Source organism: Poromitra crassiceps (genome assembly GCF_964638095.1).
Source record: "Poromitra crassiceps genome assembly, chromosome: 3".
In the NCBI taxonomy this organism is placed as follows: domain Eukaryota; kingdom Metazoa; phylum Chordata; class Actinopteri; order Beryciformes; family Melamphaidae; genus Poromitra; species Poromitra crassiceps.
The window spans coordinates 396,468-421,895 of NC_139625.1; the positions used below are offsets into that span (position 1 = coordinate 396,468).

The following is a 25,428-nucleotide window of genomic DNA, read 5'->3' on the forward strand; positions in this document are numbered from 1 at the left end:
CGTTATAGCTACTCACCAAGACACGTCTGTTCAAAGCTAATGTTACTAAAGTTGGGTTTCCATCCAAGTGTAACACAAAATTGAACAGAATTTTCAGAAAATCGGCAAAAGAAAATGCAAAAGAATGCAGGTTTCCATCCACTAATTTATGCGGATTGTAAACGACAGTAGGTCCTTTAAGAATGCCATAGCAACAACCAGTGTTGACGTAGCAACCAGTTGTCGGCACAGTGACGTCAGCGGAAGAGCGCGCTGTTGCAGAATTTGCAGGAAGAGAGATGGCCACGTCTTTTTGCCTTTCCTTCCCCTCTCTTCTCTTTTAACTGTTTTATAGTGCTGTCACCAAGAGTTTACAGAGTAAGTTTGCTTCTTTTGACTGTATTCTTGGCTGTGTGTTGTTGCATTGTGACCGATTGTGCTATTTGATTTATCTTACTAAAGACATCTGCTATTGTTGTTGTTGGTTCATTCAGGCAAAGCTACTGTCTCACAATACGCCAATATCAACGAGTTTCCTACATAATAGCACCCTTGGGTAAAATGGAGCAAGGTATGTTCCCTCAGTTTATGAGTCAACCTTGAAGCATGTGGTTTTTTGGTTTGTTTTTGGAGTGTTGTTCAAAGGGAAATTGCTTCTAATTAACTAGAGATCAATAATTCTACATGTCATGGTCAAACAGCACTAAATTGCTAGCCCTTGCACTTTTAATTGTCACTTTACTAGTATTATTATTATTAGTATATGTCTTATTATTGCTTATTGCTACTTGTGCATTACTGCATGTACTGTTTTTATCTTTTCATTGTATGTTTTTTATTGATATTGTAAGGTGACCTTGAGTGACGTGAAAGGCGCCATCAAATACAATTTATTATTAATAGTAGGCAATAGTAGCAGTTGCTCACCGTCTTCACTACTCCAACCATAAATTGCACAAGATCTACCCTCCTATCTCACCACTGTGTGACAAATGTCAGGTATCAGAGGGCACACTATCTCATGCCTTCTGGTTCTGCTCTTCACTAACGGGGTTCTGGGCCAAAATATTTGATTGGTACTCTAAGGCCTACAAAATAACCCTGTAACTGGAGGCAGAACTCACCATCTCTGGCTGCTCGGAGTCCTCTCTGAACTTCCCTACAGCTTTGCAACAATCTCTGACACTCGGGACAACTGTCGCAAAAAAACTCATTCTGAAGGAATGGAAGTCCTCCTCTTCACCTTCTTTTCAGGTGTGGCTGATGGACATGATCTCTGTTATACAGATGGAGAGACTCAGGTCCCTGAGAGCCAACTCGCTTAAAAGGTTCTCAACTATCTGGGACCTGTTTTTGGCCTACTTTGATGAGCTTAAGAATGACAAGTGACTGAGGTTAGAGGTGACGAATGGCTCGCCCGGCTGGTCTCTCATGGACCCCTTGCGTGGGATCCCATGCACAATATATTTTACAAACAAAAGCACCTTATGCGGCTGGTAGCACCATGTTGTAATGTGAGGTATGTATTTTTGTTTGTTTGCTTTTCTTTCCTGTGTCTGAGTTTGTTTTTCTTGTTAGTGTATTATAAACAGAAAATAAAATATTTAGATTTTTTTTTTTTTTTTTGATGATCCACAATGCTACACCATGGAATGGATTACCAGTTGCCACTCTTCAATTCGGCATACATCTATACTATAATGACGATAGCGTCTGTCTGTCTGTCTCTCCGTCCTTCGCGTATCTCGAGAACCGTTGGTCGAATCGACTTGAAACTCGGGGAGTGCGCTGATGGTGACCTGACAGAGTCCATGCGATTCGGACGTGAAACACGTTCAATATTTGAATATTTGTCTTCAGTTCTGCGCTCCTTCAAGCTCCAACTGACCTGGTCGTTGAGGAGGTGAGAACAGTCAACACAGGGTCGTTAAGTAAGTCAACATGGACTGGAGTGAATGCGGGAGGGGGGGCTTAAGTAAACATGAGAGAGAGAGGGCAGCATGAAATGAGTAGAGAATGGTAGGAGAACATGTATTTGTAAGCTGAATAAGCTGCATTAATATTCAAGTCTGCCATGAATAAAATCAAGGGGAAATAATCGGTAGAGCTCAATGATCTTAGTTAAGTGAGATTTCTAAGAGATTTTTATGTGGCTATAATGGTAGGCTATGAGTCATGCATTCAGAAATAATATCCTCTAGGGCAGTGGTTCAGTGGCACTCTATTTCTTGAGGACGCTCGGTTCCTTCAATGTGTGCAGCAGGATGTTGCAGACCTTCTACCAGTCTGTTGTGGCAAGTGCCATCCTCTTCGCAGCCACCAGTTGGGGCAGCAGCATCAGAGCCAGAGACTCCAAGAAACTGAACAAACAGATAAAGAGAGTTGGCTCTGTGCTGGGAACCGGGCCCGGCGCCATGAGGGGGCGACAGGGGGCTTTACACCCTCAGTTCAATTTGCTGCCCCCTCACTTTAAATTTGATCAGTTTAAGTTAATGTACCCCCTATAAACATAGCTCTATTGTTTCAGAATGGGCAGGGAAGCGCTATTTGCTGTGCTTTGGTTGTCACAAGGTGTCAGGGATGTATTTATTAGATTTGAACCTCATATATAGGCCTATGTGGAGTGTTTGGAGAAAAAAGGAAAAGTCTAGCCGACAGTAGCGGCTGGTGCATTTTTGTCCAGGGAGGGCTATACCAAATATAGGCCTGGACAATGGGGTTGAAATTAATATGATAATCATAAGGATTATTCTCAATATCAATATATGTTTCACGTATGCAAAATCAGTGTTCATCTCATTGAACTGAATGGTGATATCAAACAAACCTTACATTTTCAAATAATATTCCTGCCATACCTCATTTGATCAGTTTTTAAGTAACATTTGCTTGTCATCATCAATTTTAGACAGCAGAAATGTCACTAAAATAACTTCATATCATCACGATGATTCTACTGAAAGACAACAAACAATAATAGGCTATTGAATTATCGTCCACTCCAGCCCTAAATCAAGCAGGTAGTAACGGAGGTTAGCCTACTAGTAGGCTACCTTCTGAATCATATGGGCAACAGATTAGTAGGCATATCAATCACGGAGCAGATTAAAGAAATAGACACAGTAACCTGGTCAGCAGCCCTCTGATCTCTACATCAAACTTCCCTCATTATCTTTAGCATCCATATTTACTTGAAAAGCACATGGCATAAACACTTTGGAAGAAGGACCACAGCATGTGAATGAGTTACATTACATTACCTATGAGGAAAGCACATTCGTGCATGCAAATAGAGAGTCCGTCAAGAATGCATTGCCGTCGCTCTACCTGACCCCACCTCCACCTGGTCGCTAGATACCAGCGCCCCGAATCCCTTTGTTTTGAGAGCGAACAGCGCATGTGCAATTTACACAGATCCTGGCTTAGCGCTGGTGGAAACCGGAAGTCCCCGGTCCGTGGCAGAAAGTAGTTGACCCAAAACAGTACACATGTAGATCATTATGAATCTACATATTTATTGCAGATTATATACTCACTATCTAATATTCACCTCGCTCATAAAAATATATATATATATATTATACGTTTTATTTTCCCCTCCATAGGTGGGGCGGCGCCCTCTAGTGGCCGGCCGCCACTGCTAGCCGACGCTGTCTCTTTAACACATTGACTGCCAGCCGTTTTTTTTTTACTGTAGGTAGCTTCTGCCAGGCCTTTTTTTGAGGATTCTGGCTCATTTTACAAGAGCCGAGCATAATTTTCTGGTTGGACTTTGTGAACACAAAGTTCAGAAAAGTACTAATAGAATGTGTGCTTTCTCTGTCTAAAAGAGTTAGTTTGTAGAGTTAGTAGTTATGTAGATATTAGCCGTTGAGTACAGCATGGTTTCAGCGTCTGGAAATTTATTCAGAGATAAATGGCTTTTTGTGAAATTCGATAGAACAGTCACTTTAACCATTCATTTTTGGCATCAGTAAGACCGTCAGACATTCTAAACAATAGTTTTGAACAGTAATTTCCTCCATAACAACAGGAAACACCCCTCTCATTCAAACTCCTCCCTCCGTGTGTCTTCTCCTCCTTCCTCCTGGCTCTACAGCGGGCGTGTCAGAAGCGCGTTGCTGCTGCCTGCCTGCCTGCCTGCGTGCCTGCCTGCCTGCTTGCCTGCGTGCGGACGCTCCTTGTGCGAGTCAAGATGGGCCGGGGAATGCGTGGGCGATGGGCAGATGTTGATTCTGGCCTTTCTGAGGTGTTTCAAAGTGTGTTTCACCTATAATCTATTTTGCAAATCGCTCTCCGCTCTCTGTGTGCTGCTGCCTGCGCGCGGCCGCTCTCGGGCAAGACAAGTCTGGAATGGATTACTGTAAAATCGCCTCGCCATTTCCTTGAATGGCTTGCTCCCGCGGCAGTTTTTTCTTTGATTTCACTCGTCTGGGGGAGCACTGTCAACACTTAGTGGGTCGGTAAAATAGATTATACACATTCAATACCTCCAATAATTGTATAGGAGACGTAAAAGGGATTGATCAACGCCCCACCGTCAAAAAAAAAAAAACGATTTTTTTGACGACTCAACTCGTCGCTGGCAGTGAACAGCTGGATTGTGTTTGACGACTCAACTCGTTCTTGGCAATTAACGTGTTAACTGTAGTCCGCCATTCACCTTATTATGCACACAGCAGCAGCATCCCGATTCCCGCGGATGGCCGACACGAGATCAAAATGGCAAAGCAGACATAGCAAAGTTATTTTTTAAACATAAAGATGGTGCAAGTAGGCTACTTCAGCCGAGGCCAGAAAGACGACAGAAAAGCATCAAGCTCCTGCTACTCCTGAGAAGAGGTCGGGCCGCCCTTATATCGATAAAACACATTTCTTGGATGATTGCATCATAGCCTTTGTTTTTGTGTGTTTTATTGCTGTTTAAATTTTATTTCTGAAGGTAAATTCAAACCGGAACCGAATTAATTAATTAACGGGTGGTGAGGCTCTCCTTTGCACTGCAAGCACAGACCGCAGTGCATAGATAATTATTTTTGAAATAAACGTCAACAAAAATTATTTTAAAATGAAAATTTTGTTTGCTAAAAATATGTTATGTATGTAAAAAATGATTAAATCAATCTTTTTTCAATAGCTCCATTTTGACTGGGTTGGTAAATATTCTAGAAGGCCGGAATTTTGGAACGATACCGGAAAAATCCTGGCGGAATCCCTGCTGTCCGTGGTGCTGAAATTGAACGGAGGAGAGATAGACACACATCACTTTGGTTCAAACAGTCTGCTTTTCGTGGTGAATTGAACTTTCTGCCCCAATTCTAGGCAATTTTTTTTCTCAATTGTAGCAATCCATAGAATGGAAACCACGGAGAAGTGAAATTTGCAGTGACGTCAATGAGAGACTGCTCCAGACAGTTCCCAACATTTTGCGTTGTGCAAGGACACTCAGGTTTAATACTGCCTTAAATTCACCACTGCTGTGAAATAAATCTTTTATTTGATTTCGAAACAGTATTCTTTAGTTTCTTGTGTTGTTATTTAGCTTTTCAGAGGCTATTGCATGGTTAAAAAGTGCAGAAATAGGCATGGCGGGTATATAACCTAATGTTTTACTATAAAAAATATCAGCCCCCTCCCCAGTTATAACTGCACCCTCAGTCATGTCATCCTCCCGCCGGGCCCGCTGGGAACTACTCTGGAGCCCCTGGAGGTGGTGGTGGAGAGAAGGATGCTGGAGAAAGTGCTCAAAAAAATGGACAATGTGACACACGCCCTACAGTGTAGGGAGTGTGTCACACCTACACGACCTACTGACTGGACAACAGTGTGTTCAGTCAGAGGCTCCAGCAGCTCCCCTGCACTAAAGAGCATTACAGGAGGTATTTTGTGCCCACTGCAATTAGCATATATAATAAGTCACATGCAGGGAGAGCAGACTCCTCCTTTCACTCCCTCTCCCTCTCTCCTCCACACCCCTCCTCCCATAGATACATGCAGGGAGAGCAGACTCCTCCTTTCACTCCCTCTCCCTCTCTCCTCCACAGCCCTCTCATAGATACGCTGGTGAACCCTCATTTCATCATTGCTGTTGCACAATCTGTATGTCACTTTATAATGATGTTGCACAATGTCCATTTTGGCCACATAGAACATGTGTGCTTACAGGTGTAAATTACAGGTGCAATTTCTTATCTTATTTAACTTTATTGTAGATAGGGTAACTTAAATGCTGTGCTTTCTTTACATGTTTCTGACATGGTTTCTATGTCCGACATATTTTTGACATTGGCTCTTGTGTGTTTTTACTGAGATGTACTGACATTGGCTTCTGCTGTAACACAAGAATTTCCCCAGGGGATTAATAAAGTACTCCATCCATCTATCATGTGGAGTGCATCCTAGCCTAACTATTCATAAAAAGCTGTTCAGGGTGTAACTTTTGGCACTAATCGCAAGGCAACATGGTTTTTAATGGGGTTTTTAAACGAGAGTTAACCGAGACGCAAGATTTGGTTAATCTGTTTCCACTGCATTAGTTGCATTTACCTCTTCCACCTCCTCCAAGCAAGAAAGCATTTTTGCGAAATTTTGAGGTTTTTCCAATTTTCTGGTGTTTCCAGAACGGTTTTCCTGCGCAAATTGAAAATTTGCATAAAAACAGGTGGATGAAAAACCCAGCTAATGTCACATTACATTGTATCACAATCTTCACAGACATGTTACTGTACATTCTATATAGTTACATCTTAAGTTAGCTAATGTTAGCAAAATGCTAGGTAACTTGCCAGCTAGCGTATAGCTCAGTGGTCTAGCTCGGGCTTGGACAGAGGACACCGAGTGATACTGAAAGCTGTAGTTCCTCGAATGGACACTTGAAGCTGGCTTCACAATTACAAACACCTAAGAGCATAAGTGTAGCTGCTTTTCCTGATCCTCTCCACCCTATCCATGGCCCCGTTCCAATACCCATACTTGTACTTCTTTCTTGTAGTATGTACTGCCGCTGCCCTCACAAAGTATGGATTGTAGTGTGCAGCATGCATGCAAAATGCATACTATTGGGACACACTACATCTGTCGTCACGTGAGCTTCCTGAACTCCGACCTCTTGCTCACTTCCGCCGACGTCCGCAGCGCCACATTTGAGTTTTTTTTTTTTTTTTTTTCCTTCAATAAACAAAGTCTGGCAGTAACAAACAGTACATTATACAAAAAATTCAGACTAAACATTTACAAAATTGGAACAGACAATCAAATAAACAAAATAAAATAAATAAAGCAAAAACATTAAGTCAGAGATCTAAACAGGAATCAAGATATGCATGTTTTGGTACACACCATTGCTTGTTTGGTTTTAACATATTTCAAGGCTTTCTTAAAGTTAATTATCTTATTCATGAACACGCAGCTCAGTCAGTGCGACGTAACTCCAGTAGGTGGCGGTAATGCACAAAAAGTTGTTTGCCAACCGCCATAAAACATTAGAAGAAGAAGAAGAAGACATAACTTCCTGCTGCGCAAAGGATTGTGGGGAAGTTTGGCTGAAGCAGCATGCATCGATGCATACTCCGAAATAGGAGCTGATGTAGTACAACATCCTGGTACTCTTGGCATACTGCATCTGACATACTATGTATTGGGACATACTAAATCTTTTTTTGCCTACTAAATAGTATGGAAGTATGGGTATTGGAACGGGGCCCGAGTGTCTGTTTATGTTTGCCTGTGTGACTGTGATGTATGGCCATACTAACATGCCCTGTCTGCCTGTTGTGATGTCTTGTCTGCCTATATACTGCTGTGCGCCGTTTATGTGCTGTCTACTACAACTGTGTGCTGTCCTGTACATAACTGCATGATTTTATTGTATAGTGCTGTGTGCTGTTACTTTTTGTTGTTTTTAAGTGTCTGCTTCTGTGCTAATTGTGTGTTAACTACATGTACTGTATGCTACTGCCTCTGTGACTGTTTGTGATGTCCATTTTTAATCGTTTTTCCCCTCCTGCATCCCCTTCCCCTTAGGTATTTTGCCTCCTACCAGGCTGTCACACTGGATAAGAATTTGTTCTTACAAACTTGCCTGGTTAAATAAAGGTTGATGATGAGTCCTCCTTCCCCGTTCACCCTCATGTTAAAATGCCCGTCTTTACAACAGGATTGCGCATGTTTACAGCCTGATCCAAAACACGGTTTTGGTCTCTATAGCTAATTTCACCTTTCATAACAACTGTACGGGGGTGAATTTTTATATAACTCGTTTAGAGTAAAATAGATGATAGAAAAGGGAGTGATTGCCTGTCCAGTGATAGCACAGCTTGCCGACACGGACCAATAGCAGGTCACAGGTGGAAACAGGTTGGTTGCAGACAGACAGGTTGGTTTTTGAAAGGGACAGACAGGTTGGTTGCATACAGGTTGGCTGCAGACAGACAGGTTGGTTGTTGAAAGGGACAGGCAGGTTGGTTGTTGAAAGGGACAGATGGCAGACAGGTTAGTTGTTGAAAGGGACAGACAGGTTGGTTGTTGAAAGGGACATACAGGTTGGTTGTTGAAAGGGACAGACAGGTTAGTTGTTGAAAGGGACAGACAGGTTAGTTGTTGAAAGGGACAGACAGGTTGGTTGTTGAAAGGGACAGACAGGTTGGTTGTTGAAAGGGACAGACAGGTTAGTTGTTGAAAGGGACAGACAGGTTAGTTGTTGAAAGGGACAGATAGGTTGGTTGTTGAAAGGGACAGACAGGTTGGTTGTTGAAAGGGACAGACAGGTTAGTTGTTGAAAGGGACAGACAGGTTGGTTGTTGAAAGGGACAGACAGGTTAGTTGTTGAAAGGGACAGGTTAGTTGTTGAAAGGGACAGACAGGTTGGTTGTTGAAAGGGACAGACAGGTTGGTTGTTGAAAGGGACAGGTTAGTTGTTGAAAGGGACAGACAGGTTAGTTGTTGAAAGGGACAGGTTAGTTGTTGAAAGGGACAGACAGGTTGGTTGTTGAAAGGGACAGACAGGTTGGTTGTTGAAAGGGACAGACAGGTTGGTTGTTGAAAGGGACAGACAGGTTGGTTGTTGAAAGGGACAGACAGGTTAGTTGTTGAAAGGGACAGACAGGTTAGTTGTTGAAAGGGACAGACAGGTTGGTTGTTGAAAGGGACAGACAGGTTGGTTGTTGAAAGGGACAGACAGGTTGGTTGTTGAAAGGGACAGACAGGTTGGTTGTTGAAAGGGACAGACAGGTTAGTTGTTGAAAGGGACAGACAGGTTAGTTGTTGAAAGGGACAGACAGGTTGGTTGTTGAAAGGGACAGACAGGTTGGTTGTTGAAAGGGACAGACAGGTTGGTTGTTGAAAGGGACATACAGGTTGGCTGCTGAAATCTTTAAGATGACATGAATTATCTTTAGCCAGAAATAAGGACGACATTGGTGAACTGATGTAGGCGCTCCATGTATCTGTTGTCAATTGTGATGTCTAGAAGTGAAGGAGCGCAGGCGGATGATGTCAGAGCGATGCTATGTTGTGGTGGCTTTTGTGACGATCCAACCTGAATACTAGTTCTTATGGTTCTGTCTACATGAAAAGTGTAATCTATATACAGCCCGACACCTCGGACGTTACACTGACATTTGGCTAACAACTTATCTTTGATGTAGCTAGCTACAGTATAGTTAGCTAACACTTAAGCCAGTGGTGGGGAACGTCCGGCCTCCGGGCCGTATACGGCCCCCAAGGCCATTTGAACCGGCCCGCAACACAATAAAATTGTTACATTTTATACTAGTAGGAATACAAAAAAACAGGGAAACGAAACAATGACCGACAGCCATTAGTTTTCTGAAATAAAACAGACTGTTGTAAATGTCCGAGTCAACGTCAGGGTCAGTGAACGCAGCATGTGACCGGTACGTGACTTTGTGTGTTGACACCTGGTTGACACTAGACTAGAGCACACAGTGTTAACAAGTGATGAAATGGCGACTGTCAAGAAAAGGAAGGTAGATGCAGAATGCCGTGCATTCCAGGAAAAATGGACAAACAAATTTTTCTTTGTTGAAGTGAAAGGCAAGCCAGTGTGCCTAGTTTGTGGCGAGGCGCTGGCAGTGATGAAAAAGGCAAATCTCGAGCGCCACTACAGCTCAAAACATGCTAAACTCGTCGAATTGAAAGGACAAATGCGTATGGATAAAATCAACGCTCTTCGTCGGAGTTTGGGTGCCCAGCAAGCAACTTTCACAAGACCACAGGCTGACGGAGAGAATGTTACGCGTGCAAGTTTTGTCGTGAGTGAATTAATAGCCAAGAAGCTGAAACCTCATGCTGAAGGAGAGTTTGTGAAGGAGTGTCTCGTCGCTGCGGCGGAGCTGCTCGCGCCCGACAAAGTGAAATTATTTCAAAGCGTCAGTTTGTCTCGAAGAACCGTTTCAGACAGGATTACAGATATGGCACAAGACATTGAAAAAACACTGAAGGCCACTGCAAGAGACTTTGAGTATTTTTCTCTGGCCTGTGATGAGACAACAGACATCACAAACACAGCGCAGCTTGCCATTTTTGTGCGTGGGATTACGGCCGAGTTTGAGACAAAGGAGGAGCTGCTGTCTTTGCAAGCCATGCACGGCACTACCAAAGGTGAGGATTTGTTCTAGGGATGTCAATTTTCGGTTAATTTCACTTTCGATTAACCGACGCTAATAATCGATTAACCTATCGGTTAATTCATAATTTTTTAATATTAAAAAAAAAAAAAAAAAAAAAAATTTTTTTTTTTTTGTCTATTTACTCAATGAGCTCATGCCCAAACAAGGCATGTCTATTTAGATGCTGACATGTTAATGCTTTTTGTGTTAGAATTATGCCTTTATTTTTTGTTGGCTTTGCTGAAATTTATAAGTTTATTGCCACATTTTGATCAGGTAATCATTCCAAAATCATTCTGGCTCTTATATGGATGACAAGGAAATATATTTTTGAGAGCTTTATTTCCTGTTTATATATGTCCTTTATTTTTATTTTTTTAATTTTTTTACACATTTAAATACATGTCATCAAAATGCACTCTGGCAGTTTAAAATGAGCAAACTGAATTGCAGTGCACAATACATATTAAATATTAAAATTCGTTCAATATCTAAAAATCACAGTAAAGCCAGAAACACAGTAACACAGGATTGCTCTTATTTGTGTCCATTCAGCAATCTGACCATGGACGGTATAGGACTCTTTTTGTAGCGCTCTGTTTTACACTTGATGTAAACATTACAAGTTGTAATGTTTACATAAACAGGAAATAAAGCTCTCAAAAATATATTTCCTTGTCATCCATATAAGAGCCAGAATGATTTTGGAATGATTACCTGATCAAAATGTGGCAATAAACTTATAAATTTCAGCAAAGCCAACAAAAAATAAAGGCATAATTCTAACACAAAAAGCATTAACATTTCAGCATCTAAATAGACACGCCTTGTTTGGGCATGAGCTCATTGAGTAAATAGACAAAAAAAAGTTTTTTTTTTTTTTTTTTCAATATTAACTGATAGACCGACAGCAATAACCGAACAACGACGTTAGCGACGGTTAATCGATTAACGGTTAACCGTTGACATCCCTAATTTGTTCAGTCAAGTTGTTGTGGCCATGAACAATTTTGAACTGCCATTTGAGAAGTTGAGCGGCATCGCTACTGATGGCGCACCCGCGATGGTTGGTGCGCAAAAAGGATTAACTGCATTAGTCAAAAAAGAAATGAGCCGTCTGAGTCTGGATCCAAGTGATTTAGTTGCATGTCACTGTATCATACATCAGGAGAATCTGTGTGCACAATCCCTGAAGCTTAACAACGTGATGAAAACCGTTGTGTCCACCATAAACTTCATCAAAAGCAGAGGGCTGAACAGCCGCCAGTTCAAGGAGCTACTCAGCGAGCTCGAGTCAGAGTACGGTGATCTGGTTTATCATTGTGAAGTGCGATGGCTGAGTCGTGCAAATATGCTTGCACGGTTTTATACATTGCGGGAAGAAGTCAAACAGTTCATGGAGATGAAGGGGAAACCTGTCTTGGAGCTCAGTGATGGCAAGTGGCTCGGTGATTTGGCCTTCATGGTGGACATCACCCAGCACCTGTCAGAGTTAAACGTCAAACTGCAAGGTCCCAACCAGCTCATCAGCTCCCTGCTTTCAAATGTGAAATCATTTGAAGCGAAATTAAGGCTGTGCCTGTGGCAAGGACAACTGGAAAGGGGAAACACTGCGCTTTCCCACCAGGCCCGGCTCCAGACCCAAGTTACAGAGGGGGCCTGCCCCTAGGTTGGGGGGGCCAAGCTACCCAAGGGGGGTCCGGGGGGATTCTCCCCCGGAAGAAGATTTTGTACATTTTAAAGTAAAATTCGTCAACCTGGTGCATTTGAGAGCAAAATGAAGAGGCTAAATCTGTGAAGAACTACACACATCTCTAATGTGTTGTGACTTTACAAATAATTAGGCCTAAACAATTAATATTAAGTGTATTTACACATTGTGCACAAATTGCATTCATTGTGACAAATTTACAATAGTTAATATCCAGCCAGAATCATTGCAAATGGATGTAACAGTTAGCAATAGCATTCAGTTAATTAATGCCTAATGACAGCCAGATTCCATGTTAAACTTTAAAACAGAAAAACGGAAAAACGTTTTTAGCAAAAAAAAAAAAAAAAAAAAAAAAAAAAATTTGAATGGGGGGGCCAGTTTGTTGAATGGGGGGGCCCGGCCCGGTCAGGCCCGCCCCTAACGCCGGGCCTGTTTCCCACTCTGCAATAACAAAAGCCTGATGTTACAACAGAATATGCTGGTGAGTGTGCACAACTCATTCAGGCATTTGATGAGAGGTTTCATGATGTGAAAAATATACAAAAAGAACTGGACATGTTTGCTACGCCGTTTAATGTGCAACCAGCAGATGTGCCAGACAACGTCCAAATGGAAATAATTGAGCTGCAAAGCAACAATGAGCTCAAAAGTACAACAACCTGTCTCTGCTGGACTTCTACAAACTGTACGTTTGTGCTGAGGATTTTCCCATCCTGAGGAGACACGCCCTGAAGTTTGCATCTCTGTTTGGGACAACGTACCGCTGTGAACAGTTCTTTTCAAAACTGACTCTGGCAAAGACTCGCTACCGCTCAAGACTGACTAACCCAAACTTGAAGAACCAGCTTCGAGTAGCATCATCATCACTGCCAGCTGACATCAGACGCCTTCGCCAAAGAGAAACAGTTCCAGCCATCGCATTAGGTGAGTCTGATATGTAGAAATACAGCAATCTTGAGGCTCAGTAACACAGTGGTTATATAGACATTTTTTTCTGTCTTTTTTTTTTGCATCTCTGGTCACGTGTTCATAATAGTATGGCCCTTGGAGGACTTTATAAAAATGTACATTATATGGCCCCTGATATGAAAAAGGTTCCCCACCCCTGACTTAAGCCAACACTCACATCATGGCTCCAGTCAAATCAATCATGTGATCACTGATCTGTCAGGGGTCATCCCTATGTTCCCCGGGTCCTATGTTCCCCGGGTCCTATGTTCCCCATTTTTCCCAAATGGTGTCCACCCGCTATGCCGACCTTAGGTTTAGGCGTGGGGGTGGGAGAGGTTAGGTTTTGGGTTAGGGTCTGGGGGAGGTTAGGTTTAGGCATGGGGGGAGGTTAGGTTTGGCGTGGGGGCTGGGAGAGGTTAGTGAAAAACGGGGAATATAGAACCCGGGGAACATAGAACCCGGGGAACATAGACATGATCCCATCTGTCAAATCAATCATGTGATCACCTGATCTGTATATCATTTGTATTGTTTTATGTCATGTACTGTCTGTAAACTGTCTTGTTTTCAATTGTTTGTATTGTATCGTGTGTGTTGTATTGTGTGTTGTACGTACCATTCTGTGTTGGTTTTGTTTGTATTTATTAACTCTGTTTTAATATCTTCCTGGCCAGGGCCTGCAGATGCAAATGAACTATAGCTAAATGTGGCCCAAAGGTTGTTGTACATGGCCCGTGTTAAATAAACAAATACGGTAAACTAAACTAAACATTAGCTAGCTAGCGTGTAATCAGTCTGTGAAGATAGTGATACCAATGTACTGTGACTTAGTAACTTTAGCTTTGAGCAGACGTGTGCTTGGTAATATCTGGTATAACAGGAAATTGGAAAGTTGAACGACGTTCTGTCGTACCAAGCTTGCTCAACAGTTATTGGAGCGTAGAGCGAAAAGAGGCAGGACTTAGCAAAGGTCAATTTAGTAATTAACTTGTCTATTCTTTGAAAACTTTATGAGGGAAAACAGGATCAAATCTCTTTGATGTTTCGCTCCAGATCTGATGATTTTTTTTAACAAAGCATAAACTGTTGTTCTGCCAAGAGGACCAAATAAAACATTGGCTTTTCTTTTCCTATTGAATCTTCTGTGTGCTCTCCTCATCTCCTCTTTCTTCTTCTCTCTCCTCTGTCTCCTCGTCTTCTGTTCTGCTTCAGTTTAAAGGAAAACTCCACAGACGTCACGTTCCACACTTTGAGGTCAGTGATGATCAGTGTTGGGGGCCATTACTCAAAAAAGTAATATTACACATTACTATTAGGCTATTTAAAGCAGCTACGAGCAACTTTTTCGATTGTTATTAAACAGTATAATTACAATATTGATGCATCACATCTTACCTATAATACTAGCTGAGACCAAAGCCGTGTGAATTGGAGATTGCTCCCTTGGATGATTATTAAGTCTGTGTCTGTCTAAACTCGCGTCAACAGGGGGCTCTCTCTCTCTCTCTCCTTACCGCCGGCCCGGCTACCCGGAAGTGAAACCCGGAAGTGAAACGCAGCTGCCTGCCTCGCCGTTCGCGCTGCCTAGCAACATAACATAAACAATGTGAACGCCACGCATACTCTCGCGAACATCTCTCGTTATATTCTAACAGGTTTTTTGGAAGTTATTTTGTGGTTATGGCCGAAGTGGCTGCTGCAAACCGTTTCATTTCACTTCCTGATCTTCCCTGGCCACAGACAGACTACACTGGCCGATTCACTCGGGGCTCAAGCGAGACTACTCCGCGTTGGTCTCGTCGACTATTAGAGGTAAGATGTGATGCATTGATATTAAATTTATACTGTTTAATAACAATCGAAAAAGTTGCTCATAGCTGCTTTAAAAAAAGTAATGCCTTTACTTAATTATGCCCTGGAGCAAGTAATTTGTTACATTACTCGTTAAACTACTTGTTACCAGGGTGGGAATTTCATCGTTTTAGGGGCAAGGCCATTTGGCCTTCGGCGTCACATATTTTATTAGGGCACAAGGCCACATGCCAGGGCATAAAGGCCTATCTATTGACATCGTGAAGAGAGATGTTTCTGAAATGTGTGTTAAAATGAGTCAATTACACATCCTCTACATAGGGCAGGTTATACTGAGACCACCTGATACTTTTAAACAACAAGTCTTCAAACTCATACGCTCCATGAGGTCGTAATGCGGCAACACCTGGAATACGACCATATAGCATGTATGCTAGACTAGCGCCCCTCAGTGGCAGAGAAAAAGTACTGCAACATATCCAGCAACTCATACGACCAATAGCGTCATATCGAATGACCATATAGCACGTCTGCTAGACTAGCGCCCCTCAGTGGGAGAAAAAAGTACTACGCACCTTTTTAATTAACCTTAATTTAACCAGGCAAGTCATTAAGAACAGATTCTTATTTACAATGGCGACCTGGACCTTGGACTTCCGCCCCCGCAACATGAAAAAGCTACTTTTCTTTCAAAAAGCATTAGGATTAGGGTGTGGGTTAGGGGTACGGACAGCACCGCTGTCAAGCCAGTGGCCCCAGGTTCAAATCCCGCACCATCGAGGTTTTTTCACCAAACTCTGGTCTGGTCACATGACCGCTAGAGGACACTTAATGTTGAAATGTGATATCAGGTCATATTCGGCTGCTTGTACAAACGACGTCGTATCCAGTTGGAGGGCAAGCTGCTTTTAAAGCAACTGACAATAGCAGGCTGGTAGCAGGGCGGTTTAGGGCCAAGGTGGCGGTGGAGGAAGGGGCAACAGAGCCGGCCTCTGTGTAATTCCCACCCTGCTCGTTACATTAATTTTTCGTTACTCCTAAACATCGCCTGAGATGCATTGTCAGTTAACAACATTAAACCTTACGCTACATACGGTATGCCCACATATCAGCACAAATCCCCATCCTAACAAGGACATCCACAAGATCATTGTTTCTGACAGTGTCTTGCTCAAGGACACTTCGGCACACTGCCGGGAGGAGCCAGCCTCGAACCGGGAACCTTCCGATTCCCAGGCGACAGCTCTACCTCCTGAGCTAATAAGTAAAGTCATGATCGCCTCGGAGATTGGCAATCTTTTGCAGTGTGCGGCTGGCCTGCCTCTCAGTCTGAGTTGCTAGGCAACCCCACTACCCTCGCTGCTCGGACTGTGAGGAGAAGCGAACAGGCAGCAGACTGAAACCAAAAGTTTTTCCTCAACATATGAAACGAGGGAATAAAGTTAGAGATGATAGTGAAGCTTTTCAGTTACACCCAGAGACATTAAACTGTTCAAACTTGGCACAATAAGAAGAGTTTACAGATTTCAGATCGCTTCATGACTCAATGAGAGGAAGATCAGGTGAAGTCACTCTTAAATGTAATGGGAGATGCGTCTGACAATGTTTCAGCAGTTTAACCAGCATGACTGAGACAGAGAAGAAGAAATATGAGGCTGTTAAAGCAGTTTAACCAGCATGACTGAAACAGAGAAGAAGAAATATGAAGCTGTTAAAGAAACAGCACTACATAGGAAAACATGATGTGATGTTTGAGAGAGCCCAGTTCAATTAAGTACCCCGGAGCATGTGACAGCCTGCATTTTATTTAAATTTTTGGCGGGTGGGAGCGCGCGTCATAACGTGGCTGTGGGCGGTCAGTGACACGTTGCGGGAGCGGTCGGTAATGGTCAGAAATAGCGAGAGCGGGCAGGAGCGGGATTAAGAAAAGTCCTGCACACCCCTCTAGTGCATTGCTTGTGATGGCAAAGTGCAAACATTCCTGTACTTTCATACAACAAATTTTAAGTACCGTAAATTCTATAACTATAACTATAACTATAACTATAACTATAACTATAAGCCGCACCGTTTTTTGGCCTTTTTTGGCCCCTGCGGCTTATCTATGGATTTTTTCAAAAAAAAAAAAAAAAAAAAAAAAAAAAAAAAAAAATCTCTTTTTTAGCACTCTTTCTAACTATAAATCCTATATAACTATAATAAGTTTTAATTTCCTCTCTTGCCCTCTTTTCACCACACTGTATGACACTGTATGACACTGTGTGCACTGTAAAAAACAACACAGGTGGTGTTGTGTTATGTTGTTTTGTTGAAATGTTAATAAATGGGAGCTTCCTACCTGTAAGCTACCCTTACATATGGTAATTAAACATTAAAACACAATAAAAAAAAACAAAAAAAAAAACATTAACACGTTAAGTGCCATAGCCGAGATATCTCGTCTTACATAATCCAACGCTTGAGTGTCAGAGCCGAGATATCTCGTCTTACATAAACATTTTTTTTTTTTGACGGTGGGACATCAATCAACAACTTTTACATCTTCGAGATCACTATTGGAGCAAGAGAATGTGTATAATCTATTTTACCGACCACTAAGTGGCGACAGTGCTCTCCTGACTAGAGGAAGGCAAGCATTTTTTTAACTTGTCACGCCATTCTCACCCCAGCCATTCTCATGAAAATGGATGGGGGAAAACGCTTTCGTTTTCGCGCTGATTGCTGGCGATGCGGGATTGCAAATTTACATAATAGATTACAGGTGGAACACACTTTGAAACACGCAGCATAAATATGACCAGAATCGCAAAAGCTTCTCTCAACCAAAACTCCAAGAAGCGAGCGAGTCCATCCCGACTTCCTCAAACAGCGGCCGCGCAGCCACAGGCACAGGACAGCAGCAAAGCACTGTCAGACTGGTGACAAGCTTGTGACGGCCGCTGCAGCCAAGAAGAACGCCCACGGAGGGAGGAGTTGAAGCAACTCTCCCTCTCGCTCTCTCCCTCTCTCTCTCTCCTCTCTCTCGAGAGAGAGAGAGAGAGGAGAGAGAGAGAGAGAGAGAGAGAGAGAGAGAGAGAGAGAGAGAGAGACAAGGGCAAGAGTGGGAGACAAGGGCACCCATAATCACAGGCACGTGAGGTGGTTCTAAAAATCCATTTATCTCCAAACTCTCTGAAAATCTCTGAAACCATGCTGTACTCAACGGCTAATATCTACATAACTACTAACTCTGCAAACTAACTCTTTTAGACAGAGAAAGCACACATTCTATTAGTTATTTTTAGATGATTGGTGTTCATGAATTCTTAACAGAAAATAATCCTCGGCTCTTGTAAAATGAGCCAGAATCCTCAAAAAAAACCCTGGCACAACTTACCTACAGGATGAAAAAATGGCTGGCACTCAATGTGTTAAAACACCCGCGGCTTATATAAGAAAAAAATAGTCAACTTTGCAGGTGCGGCTTATAGTCCGGAATTTACGGTATGTGCATAATCCACCCGTTAAAAGTTGTAGCCTGCGTGCTGCCATTTTGCCCTCCCATCTGACTGTCTCAACTCCTATGAAAGGTGATTGTAGATCAGTCACAATATTTACAGTGGTCTATGTGAAGCCATTATGGACACCGCAGTTTCAGGAAGTTATCCTACAATGGATCGGCTGGAGGGACGAACCAACAAATGGTCACTCCTCCCTAACCCTAACCCTAACCCTAACCCTAACCCCAGCTCATCCATTCACACAAGACGTCTCTTTACAGTGTTGCACAATCGAGTGAATGAAAGCATGTTTGATGTTTTCTCCATAATCCTGCAGATTCAAACCCGATCCTGCTGAAAATTGAATAATTTATGTAACGCAAATAACGACTTAAGTGATTAGTAACTGTATGGTTTAGGAACCGTAATGCCTTACTTTCACATGTATTGTGATTACAGTAATGCGTTACCCCCAACACTGCCCAGCAAACATCGTCTTGACCACGACGTCACGAGACGAGAGAATTCCCGTAAGTCATCTACCCAGAAAGTCATGCCGCTGCCGGCCACAAGCTTAGCTGACGTTCTCTCCACGTTCCCTTAAAGTAGCGTTTAGACAAACAAGAAATATTGATATCATATTGCTTTGAAAACACGTCTTTTATGTTTTTGTTGCATAAAATGACATTTGATTGACAATTTATGTGTTGTGTGATCAGATAGTCAGTGTGACGTGCACTCCACGTGCAATGACTACTATTATTGAACGCCTTTATATATATATATATATATATATGAAAACATATATATACATACATACATATATATACATATACATTTATCTCATATAAGTGCCCATAGCAAGTGTCTCTTGTATTTATCACAACCTTCCTGAATCCTGTGGTGTATTGTCCCATTACTCTTGCCGTAACTGAACGCAGTGTGTTCTGGGTCTTGGATGTTATGCTGTCTGCTAAATAAATGGTCAAGTCACGTTGGTTACATTATCGTAAATGATATAAAATATATACCCGTCTCATCGCTGGTTGGAATATGAAACAAAATTAGCGAGGCAGCCTAGCAATACAAGTTCCAGCAGGGACTGTCATGGTAAAAGCGAAGTCCTCCATGTTAAGGACACTATATAGGACAAAATGCAGAGATAAAGTTGAACAAATCAGATAGCCTAGTGGTTAAGACGCAGGACTCCCAAGGGGGTGCCGTGGGATTGAATCATCGATGAGGTTGTGTTTTTTTTTCTTTCGATGTAGCAAAAGTCGTTGAATCTGGACAGTAGGCTATATGCAACGCTGCTGCATGCACACTGTGCAGATCTTTATCTGAATATCTGAATATAGCCGTTGTGGGAGCAGCATATTTCAACGTTGTGGGGAAGGAGCAGATTGACGTCACTAGGATTTCCATTCCGGATATATAATTAGACCCTGACTAGATGTAGTGGTTTGATGTGCAGCAGGCAGTCGTTATACGTGAAAATGTTTGCTGGGTGGTCATGATGTAATTTCCTCACTCCCCTAACTCTGCCTAAATACAAAGAGAGTGAGGGCTTCTTTCTCCAGCTGCCTGTCTGTCTGCCCTGTTGTGACTGAGGGACACCAGAACTCAAGGTGATGGATAAAATCCTGGTTCTATGAGTAATATGGAGCGATGTTTACCAAAGACGTTTTACATCATGAAACATCAAACTATAAACATCTGGAGGTGACATCACCTTCTCTGTGATTGGCTGGTTATCCAGCAGGAAGAACACAACAAATAAAGGAAGTGGAGCCAGGAATGAAAAGAACGTCACCAACAGCTTATTTTAACGCTTGTGTTTAAAGGCCTGTTAACACATTGCGTTTTTTCTCCAACCACCAGCGCCGGTTCCTTATCCAAAGTCACAGGAAGCCGCAAGGTGCACAAAAAGCAGCTGCTCCTGAAAGTGCTGCAGTCCTCAGAGAGGAAAGAAAGACATGCAGACAGAGAGAGAGAGAGACAGACAGTCCTCAGAGTGGAGAGAAAGACAGACAGACCGCAGAGTGGAGAGAGAGAAAGACAGGCAGAGAGAGAGACAGACAGACATAGAGAGAGAAAGACAGACAAAGAGAGAGTCATCGGAGCGGAGCTTTCAGAAGCTGAGAAAAGTTAAACTTTTCAGAAAAGCTCTGTGTGACATGAAGAGCTTTTTCCAGCTGGCCGTTCCCCATAGCAACAACAAATATGGAGAAAGTGGGTGACATGGCAGTGGAGAAATAGGACATTGTAATCAGTGAATTGACATTACTGTAACAGCGATCATAAAGGCAGTATGGATACCAAACATGTATTGGAAATATCTGGTAAGCCTTTGCACAACACTGCTAGAAGAGCTAACCAGCTGGTTACTGAGATAGCAGCTGATAAGCTAACATCAGGTGATGCTGCGTGTGAACAGCTCCTCAGGGAGTTTTCCTTTAAGCTGAAAGAGATTAACTTGGCTGGCTTGAGTGTTTCTTCTTTTGCTCCGCCCCTCTGCATCAGGAGGTGGGGCTAGTGTTTCATTTGCTCCGCCCCTCTGCATCAGGAGGTGGAGCTAGTGTTTCTGCAGAAGAAGGAAGAGAAGTAAAAGAGCAGCTTCCTGTAGTGTCGTCATGGTTACGTTCAGGATGCGTCACAGACTGGACTTCTGAGCGAGCCGGCTCTACGTGACACAGCTCTATCTGCTGAGTGTCTCTCAGTCTCTTCAGTGAGAGTCAAACCTCTGTCAGTAATATATACTCTTTGTTCAGTCTGGCACAGAGTCGACCGTCCTCTCTCTTGTGTGTGTGTGTGTGTGAGTGAGAGAGAGAGTGTGTTGACTAACTCTCTCTCTCTGTCTCTCTCGCCACCCCAACCTCTCTAGATGTAGACCTTGGCAAGTGCGTCGGCGCCAGCCGAGGCGATGTAGGCCTTGGAGGGGTGGAAGGCCACGTGGTAAATGGCCTCCTCACTCTTCTTCCGGTGAGCCGTGATCTCCTGAACGCATGTCTTACTGTCCAAGCTCCACAGCCGCACCGAGCAGTCATGACCTGGGACAGAGAACAGAGAAACGTACTGAAAGAGAGACAGACAGACAGAGACAGAGAGAGACAGGCTCCACAGTACGGATGTGCCGGTTTCCGTTTTCAAGGTAAACCACGGTTTGAAAAAGTCATGGTTCCGGAACTACTAATATTTTCCGTCATACCGTTGTGACGGAACCAGCTGTTTTGGCACTGCTGCGTTGCACTGCAGCGGCGTTAGCTACAAATGCCTAGATGACAGGAGCCCTGAGACACACACACACACACGCACGCGCTGTAGCGGTCTGACTCAGTGCCAGGGTGCCAGTCAGGTTTAGGCCTGACAACATATATTGTCATATATATTAGACTGAGTCAAATCAGTCAGAGTCAAACCTCCCACAAAGGATTCACAAAATGGGTATAAATGCAAATATATTAAACCATATCATGAACCCAAAAAACCATAAGATTCGTAAACAAGCAACCATACAGTTGGAATGAAGGCAGTTGACAGCAATAATCACCACACAACACACAAAGATCGTATATGCAAACAATTGTATTGACTGGTCCGTTCAGTTCACTGCATTTCAGTTCAGTTCAATCAATGCAAGTGGTTTAGTTCAGTTCAAAACAAGCAACAAAAAAGAGTTTAAATCCCCAACAAAAGAGAGAGGAAAATGAATGGAGTGATGTTTGGAAATGGCAGATCGCCACAGCGCGCGCACACACGCACGCACGCGCACACACACACACACACGCGCGTGCGCACGCACGCGCACACACACAGACGCGCGCCAGGGGTTAGGGTTACGCCGGCATTCCACTGGTTGCATTTGCGTTGTGTTGCGGCTGTGCTCCAGTTTTGCTCCGTGCTCTGTGCTCCGCCAACACTAACCGGCTGCGTGCAGAGCACGTCACGGCTCCGCTCCGCCAGACAGCTAGAGTGACGAGGCCGACAAGTTCTCGCGGTGAAATCGCGCGAGACAATTTGTATGTGGGATAAATACAACAACAAACAGGCAGAAGATCATTGTTCCCAACTGGAGAAGCAGAGGAGGGGTGGACTTGCTTGGTGTTGTCCTTGTAAAAAGGATGCGTTGTGTCATATATTATTTTGTGGTTTTCCACTTCAATGATTAACTTTTCCTCATCCATGTTTGTCCTCTGGCTTGATATTGAATGCTGTAAACACCTCTGCCCTGTTGACTCCATGCCTGGCTCCGCCCAACTTGCTGCGGCTTTGTTCCGACATCCGTGGAAAATAGAAGCCTTGCGTATCTTTTTTGGAGAGCTCGGGATCGTCTGAGCTGCGACGGAGTAGACACGCAACGCAGCGGAGTAGGTGGGAGTTGACACATTGATTAGAGTGGAAACGTATCGGCTCCGAAGCCGTACCGCAGCGCAGACGGACCGAACACGGACTCAGTGGAATGTGGCCGTTAGGGTCTAACCCTAACCCGCCAGACATTTCAATCCAGTGGGTCATGATGTGTGTTCCCTCAGATTTCAGGGCATTGAACATGTTCATCCTCTGAAGAGAGGTGGTGACAGAGACAGGGCTCTTTTACAAAGGGAAGCCTTCTGGATACACACCTTGCAAACAGAGCACCCTAAGGGTCTCAATGAAGAACTGCTACTGGGTTGTTTTCTTTAGAATGTGCTCGTGTGATACCTGTAATATACAGGCTTGTTTTATTTTTCTATGTTTCTAATACTTCTAATTTCTATATAAAAGCTATGTTCCAAATTGTATTCTCCGTGTCTATAGGTCTGTTTGTGTGCTTTCCTGACCAATGTGCGTTTTGAACTTTGTTGTATCTCTTACACAATATGACCTATAATTGTAAATTGTTTGATACGGTTGTTTTCGTGTCTGTACCCGTCTACGTTCGGGGGTTTATGTGAAAAATATTTATATAATTGAATGTACTTCCGGTGTTTACTGTATTTAACCGTCATGTCCGCCTACTGCGATACAACACTGAGGAAGGCCTGTGTGCCGAAACTGTTTGTTGCTGTGCTGCTGCCCTACCCCGACTACAGGTATTAAACCTTTGAAAGGACTTTTTTGTGAGCTGGCCTTTTCTGCTAAGCCACTAGTTCTACCCCGGCAGCCTCTCTCACCAGGCAAGACCGCGGATTTGCTAAACCCCTGCCTCCGGCCTAGCGGAGCCGATGTAGCACACAACTACAAAGGGCTTCCCGTGGAGCTGACTTTTTCTCTCTCAAAACAATTGAAAACCACCGTCATGTTAAAGCTGAGCAAGGAGATCGATTTTATTTCACCAGAGCCGAAGGCAGCAACACAAAAGACTGATGGAAATAACAGAAGAGAGGGAAAGCCCCACTAAACTGGTATCCAGCAGTGACACTAGATGGTAAATGGTAAATGGCCTGCATTTATATAGCGCTTTTATCCAAAGCGCTTTACAATCAGTAGATAGTCTACATTCACCCATTCATACACCGATGGCGGCAGGCTGCCACGCAGGGTGCCTACACACCATCGGGAGCAAGGAGGGTTAAGTGTCTTGCCCAAGGACACAGCGACAGCAGCTGGGAGGGAGCGGGGATCGAACCGCCAACCCTTGCGTCATTGGCCGACCCGCTCTACCTCCTGAGCTAAAGTACAGTAAACACGATTCTGCCTGACCAATCAGTCGTCTGCAGTGTTTTCACGTCACCGTATGGTACCGGGTTCACAGCGCTGGAACCTCAACAAAGCAGGGACCAAAACTAGCACGACTCAACCCCGACTCGACCCGGGCTGTCCACGTTTTTGATCGGTGGAATGAGACAAAAAAGTGAGATGAGCTGGGCGGGGCCGCACTGATCCAGCAGTGGAAATGGGCCATAATGCAGTGGTTCTCAACCTGGGGGTCGGGACCCCCCAGGGAGTCGCAAGATTATTTTGGGGGGTCACGGGATGATTGTCAAAAAATAAAATAAATGTTTCTCCCATAATGATTAAATCTCCCATACCAATGGTTTCATGTATTATGAAGCTATATATATATATATACGGTATATATATAAATTTGGCAATGTGGGCAATGTTTCAATTTTGTGTCCCGGTTGTCCCGGAAGTGATGTCGCGCACGCACACACACACACACACACACACACACACACACATACGTGCATGTAAACTTAAGGGCAATAACATTTTGTGAGCAACACACACACACACACACACACACACACACACACACACACACCAATAGGGCAGGCGAGGCCAGCGGCCGAGGTGTGTATGCGAGCTGCAGGGCCAGCTCGGCGAGATCCAGGTTGCCTAGCAAACTATAAAAACAATTTCGAGGAGTGAGTGAAATCAGTGTGTGAATCTGTGTGCATCGTCGTTGGTTTGGGTAGCGGAGGGGCCGAGGGGGGGTCGCGAACTCCACCCTAAAGTCTTTTGAGGGTCACGGCTCAAAAAGGTTCACTGAGTTAGAGAATCTCCATCCTTTTTAAAGAGATACTCAACACTTTTTACTGCTGAAAATCAATATATATATTGGAAATTAGCTGTGTTCTTGATGAATCCAGGTCAAAGTCCTGACATTTACTATAAAACTGAGTAATTCCTCATCTCTTCTCACATACCTATGCAGTTCCATACAATCCAAAAAGGCAAAAAGGCCAGCTGTAGACTCAAATTTCCCTCCCTTTCTATTGGCTGAGCTCTTGATCAGTGACGTCACCAAACCCAGCCCGCCCATCTCTCGTGCCTAGGCCCCTCCCAGCCAAAGTTTATAAAAGTGGCTGCACACCATGCTGTGACTATGGAGTGTGGAGAATTGTTGAATAGAGAGAGAGATTTGTGGCGCGTTTTGATT

The 25,428-nt window shown here is 43.5% G+C and overlaps 1 protein-coding gene across 1 annotated transcript in view; it reads right to left on the reverse strand.

Annotated features, from left to right (window-relative positions):
- Positions 1 to 20,359: 20,359 nt before the first annotated feature.
- Positions 20,360 to 25,428, reverse strand: part of strn3 (striatin, calmodulin binding protein 3) — a 148,140-nt gene continuing 143,071 nt past the window's right edge. Inside the window, exon 17 of the mRNA XM_083633395.1 lies at positions 20,360 to 21,613. Coding sequence (XP_083489521.1) covers positions 21,444 to 21,613 — 170 coding nt within the window. The 3' untranslated portion in view covers positions 20,360 to 21,443. The remainder of the gene's footprint in view (positions 21,614 to 25,428) is intronic.